The 5,553-nt window shown below is 41.6% G+C and overlaps 1 protein-coding gene across 3 annotated transcripts in view; it reads right to left on the bottom strand.

The window, feature by feature from the left end:
* Positions 1-275: 275 nt before the first annotated feature.
* MAP3K8 (mitogen-activated protein kinase kinase kinase 8) overlaps positions 276-5,553 on the bottom strand; it is a 25,334-nt gene continuing 20,056 nt past the window's right edge. For all 3 annotated transcript variants that reach the window (XM_006770920.2, XM_006770921.2, XM_015568598.1), the window contains 3 exons: positions 3,495-3,647; positions 2,324-2,570; positions 276-1,398 (listed from right to left, as the gene is read on the bottom strand). In XM_006770920.2, coding sequence (XP_006770983.1) covers positions 1,268-1,398; positions 2,324-2,570; positions 3,495-3,647 — 531 coding nt within the window. In that variant the 3' untranslated portion in view covers positions 276-1,267. The remainder of the gene's footprint in view (positions 1,399-2,323; positions 2,571-3,494; positions 3,648-5,553) is intronic.

Here is a 5,553-nt window from a genome sequence, read left to right as displayed (position 1 = left end):
GGCAGTATAAATGCAGAAAAATAAGATCCAAAATAGAACCAGACTTAGCCTGAACTAGTGGCTTATAATTTTTTTACCTCAATATACCGAAGGGACACAATCCAATCCAGATGACAACAGCTTGATACAGTGGCAATAGAAGAGGAGCGTACATACAATTTGCAAAGCTTTCAAGTATTTTTTGCCTCCTAATGACACATGTTCTCCTCCAACCTATATCCCAACCCCTGGATCCCACCTTCAGTCCAGGGTTAGAATAACACCTTTCACAATAATTAAGGCAAAATATTGAATTTATTCAGTTGATTTGACCAATCATATTGGATAAAAGTGTCAGTTTCATTTGCATGATGTAAAAACATTAAGTAGATATAGTCACATATTTTACAATGTTAAAAATATATATATGAAAGACTCATGAAGGCATTTGATATAAAACATACATAGTATGCTATTTTAATATACAAATGCTTAAAAGAAAATCGAGTCATAAGAGTTACAAAAGTAGCATCAGTAAGAATTGACAAGTTTCCAGTTTTCATAAGGTCACATTCTCATCCGTTGGGATGTACAGAAATTATGTGGTTTACACAGTTTTGTCCACATTCAAAACATCATGTTTTAAATGTTTTAAGCATAGCATGTACAGTACAAAATGTTTCCATAGGAACATAACAGAACCCATCACTAGTGGCCTGCTGTCAGATGGCTTCTCACTAATCAGGTAGCCATTTGCAAGACACTAGTTCAGCTTATTGCTACAATATTCAAGTTGCTCTATTCACCCAAAATATAATGACTTTAATTTAAACTAGAATCTACTGAGAAAGGCCCAAAGAGTTGGCGTATAATATACACTAATATATACAAAACAACTATTCTGAGTTAAATGAAGTTCCCAGACTTAATTTAGAACCAAGAATAGTAATTTTAGGCTAATACATTATTCTTATAATTGGTATATTTTTACAATTTTGAGCAAAGTGCACAGTGAATGAAATCAGTCACCAGAAATGATCCTTCTAGGAACACTTAATTCCTCCCCTTCAGTTGCCCCACCTGAAAAATGAGAACTTTCAGACCTGGTGGACAGGGCAGCTCCACAAATAAAACACACAGGAGCCATGTGGAGTCACATTCATCAGTTCTGGGAGCCCACAATGCCAGCTAATAAATGCACAATTCACTAGACAGAGCCCCTGTGTAGAATCGGCAGAGCTAGCTTCCAGGAGACAAAAGCTGAGTATTAATTTAGAGCAAACAACAATCAGCCGTACTCTAACGTTGGTGGACCCCGGACAAGGTTGAAATACCCGGCCAGGGCTCCAAGGTCTATGTAGAGAGAACGTTGTCTCTTTAGCATCTCAGATTCTTCAGTGCTTCCTGTGCATGAAGAATCTGAAAAGGGAAACATTGAAAAAATAAAACAAATGACCAGGAAACATGTTCAATAGTAAATACTTGTTCCTTCTACAAAAAAAAAAAAGTAATAAGTTGGACCTATTGAAGTAGCATTCAAGCCCTGGTTTTATTAAAGAGCTACAGAAGTGAACACCATGGGCTAATTTGTGTCAGATTTCATACACAAAGAAGTTTTAAAAAAAGAGTCAATATAACAAGAAATTAACTAGAATTTCTGGCATGTTTTCTAACATCCTAGATGATACACTTTAAATATGGAAAAAGTCAAACAAGATGCAGAAAGGCAAACAAGCATTCCAGGCCTGACATCTGGGTTTGGATCTAAACAGATTAAGAATGACACAGATTTTAATAACAAAAATGTTATTAAACACCTCTCCACCCATATTCAATGCTCCTGCAATATGTACTGATCTTCCTAAATGGGGAAGATTCATAGCTGACAAAGAGATTTTAAGCACAGGAAGAGAGAAATGCAAATTGACTTCACACTCAGTATTTTATGTGGGCAGAGCAGTGCCATGATGTTTCCAAGCAAGGACTGGCATGGCTTACCATAACTCAATTTAACAGAACCCCAGTCTTTACCAGCAACAAAACTATCATGCCTGATTTGCTTTTAAAGGCATATGATATTCTCTGTAGCAAAAAAAGCAAGTTAGAGGCACTTCTCAATGAGTGTGTTGCCAACATCTGCACTAAAAACTTGTTATAACTTGCTGGTAAATTAGCCATTTTTTTAATGCTTTTGCTCACATTCTTCCTGAAATTTCTCAAACAATTTATGGCACTCATGAAATCCTTTCTTTTTTTTCAAGTGCTTTCATCAGTTCCATCAGTGGTGTGATGTAGACAAAAAGGAGGGAAGCCAGAGGCAGTGCACACAGCAGGGTGTCTGTACCTGCAATGTTCTCAGGAAGTTCCAACTCCTTCCTACTCAGCAGCCTCTTCCGCTCAAAGAGGGCCGAATCCAGGCTCCGACAGCGCGGCTGGTCCTCTCTGGGAGGGTTCAGGGCCTCATGTTTTAGTAGGTCTGCTGCCCTGGGGCGGTGATTTGGGTTCCTCTCCAGGGCAGCTTCTATCAGCTCTCTCATGCCGGGACTGCAGTCATCCGCAATATCCTCTAATGGAGGGGCCTGTTTGTGGATCTATCAACAAACCAGCCATCTTAGCATCAATATATGAAAACATCCCCTCAATAGGAAAAGTATTTTAGTAACATGACCTGGGAAGTCACTGGTTTCCTACCTCCTGGCCTGCAGCAAATACAGTTCATACCCTGAAACAAGTTGCCCTTTAATTTCCTAAGGACACCGAATTAAACCCATCTTCTGATTCAGTGCAAAGATACATGCTAGGTTTGAATAAACAGTGACAGCTTTATATCTCAACAGTGGTTCAAGGGTCACCATGGTATCTGCTCCATGGGGAGGTATCTGCTCCCGAATCTCTCCACAATAAAACAAGAGCTGCATGTTTCACTACATGCCAAGCTGGCATGGGGACCTATAATCTAATACCTTCTTTTTCTTTTCTTTTTTTAAGAGTTCAAACAACATTTAAAACTGCTTTGGCTCAAAGATTTATGCTACTTTGAGGCTACTAAGTGGCATTTTATTATTACACTAGAGACCCAATGCACGAAATTAGTGCATGGGTAGGGTCCCTAGGCCTGGCTGGCGATCAGGGCCAATCGAAGCCTTCCAGCTGCTGGCTGGGGCCTTCCCTCCCTGGCTGCCAGCTGCTGGCCAGGGCTTTCCTTCATTCTGTGCCGCCCCGTGGTGGTCAGCGCACGTCATAGCAAGCAATCAAACTCCAGGTCTCCCAGTTGAATTCCCAAGGGGACACTTTGAATATTAGCCTTTTATATATATAGATGTCTAACAGAATAGCATATAATTGATGCCCAATGTACATTTTAGTAAGTTCCCATTAAAATAGCAATGCCTTCTTTGTGAGAATGGGGCTTCCTCATTGGGTCACTAGCTCACTCCCATCCACTCAGAAAGGAGTGCAGCACTCCTGAACAGGTGGAAACCAGCCCAGCTCAGCCCTCATTGACCCCCACTTACTATGTACAGGTAGGAAGGATAAGCTGAGCGAGGGTAGCGCTTCACCCAGGGCGGGGTGCCCGTCTGCATGTGGATAAGCGTGGTCCCCAGGCTATAGATGTCGGCTTTGGTTGAATGGCCCCTGCACAGGATCACCTCTGGGCTCATGTAAATCTGAAAAAGAAGCAGGAAACATCAGTCTGACTCCCCTTGCTTGTCTGGGTTTCCATTTCCCTAATCAAGTTCTGGAAGCTGGCTCATCCACTGGTAATATATCTATTGCATGCTTCATCCCTTCATGAGAGTGCCATTGCTGTGTCCCATGAGCTAAGGAGAGTAACAGTCACCTGGGACCCAGTACATCAAAGTTCTGCAAAGCACTGATGCATGTTTCTGCTAAAACATCAGTTCCTTTCATATTTAAATGGACACTACAAACATTCTTCTACACCTCATGTTTGTCACTAAATTGCAGTAATAAAATTTAAATAATAAAAGTTGGCAAAGTCCACATGGTACTAACACTGATCACTTGGAAGAGAAGAACTTTTAAAATGCAGTGTTTTAAATATGATCCTAATTAGTCATTTCTATGAGCTACTTATTATTTCTACCTCTCACGTAGCTCAGTGACCAAATATTCAAGGCCTTATTAACACTGTGAAAATTCAATTTAGTTTCCCAAGTTGCTGCTGGGAAAGTAGGGCTAGGTTTAGAAATAGTTTCTCTAAGAAGTGTTTGTTTCTAAACCTAAAAAAGAGAAAACAAGAACAAACACTGGTGCCCAATGATCTGGATTTGTGGCTGGTCCAGGCATATCCTAATTAATAATATTTAACTTTAAGGAATTTTTATGCTGCTTGTTATTTGAATATTGATAAGGGAGTAAGTGTTCCAAAAATACATCCTATATAATAAAGAGCTAATATGGAAATGGTCATCACACCCTCGCGCCAGGACCAGGGAACCTGAGGCCGTGCTCCCTGCCCTTCAGGGTTTGATGGGGTACCTGAGGCTGCACCCGCCCCCGGGTGTCGGGCCGGGTAGGGGGACCTGAGGCTGCGGCCCTGCCCTGAGGGGCTTAATGGGGGTGGGGCCAGCCAGGTCTGGGTCTTGCACAATTTCAAGGTGTGTGTGGGTGGGCAAAGACTTGCACTCTGGGTCCTGTGGTGCTCCCCAGACTCTAACAGGAGGGAGATTTTCATATAGATTTTACTAATTTTCTTTCATCTCTGACACTTCTATTATAGAGAAAGGGCAAATAGCAATATTAAAATATTTCCTCTAATTAATTCCCTTTTAATGTGCACAAATTTCATGCACTGGGCCACTAGTTTCAGAATAAAGAAGTAAAGAACTGGTTTACAAAAACAGGAGAAATTGACCAGTTTCCTCATCCAAACCCTGCTCAACTTCTCTCTACAACACATTTCTGGGCTGGCTTGCTTTTCATTTATCATCTATCTATCTATCTATCTATCTATCATTCATGTATCTATCTATCTATATATCTATCTATCTATCTATCTATCTATCATCTATCTGTCTCTCCATCCCTCCCTCTCAGCAAACTGGCCAAGCAAGCTCCTTGCTCTCAAACTTCCCTGAAGCAAAAACAGATCCTAAAAGACTTTCTTACTAAGTATAATCACAAAGTTATACAATAAATGCAGTGGGGAGAATAAACTGTCAGTAGGGGATGCCCACTTCCTCCCTGCAATAGAAGGATTAGGCAAAATATGTACAATTGGTGAAACCAAGAGCAGCTGTGCAATAGGGCTCTGCAGACTCCATGTGACTACACATTTGGGGACAGCAGTGTCCTGTCCACCAGGTGACCTGGCTGTGACCCCTCAGGCAGATCACTCAGAGCTACATGGCTCAATGGCTCAGAGCTCCTGCTTCCTCAAGTTCTGTAAGAGCCACGGCAGCAGGGTAAGGTGATCAAAGACTCTGCAGGCTGGCTGACTCAAGACATGAAACAGGCCTGGTGGGATCTGGGTAAGGCTCTCTGAGTGGCATGCCCTCAGACATGGGCACTGACACAAAGGAACCTAGATGTCATGTCAGGGGTCAAGGC

This window comes from Myotis davidii, unplaced genomic scaffold (genome assembly GCF_000327345.1).
Source record: "Myotis davidii unplaced genomic scaffold, ASM32734v1 scaffold585, whole genome shotgun sequence".
Classification (NCBI taxonomy): domain Eukaryota; kingdom Metazoa; phylum Chordata; class Mammalia; order Chiroptera; family Vespertilionidae; genus Myotis; species Myotis davidii.
This window is presented reverse-complemented; position numbering and strand designations above follow the sequence as displayed.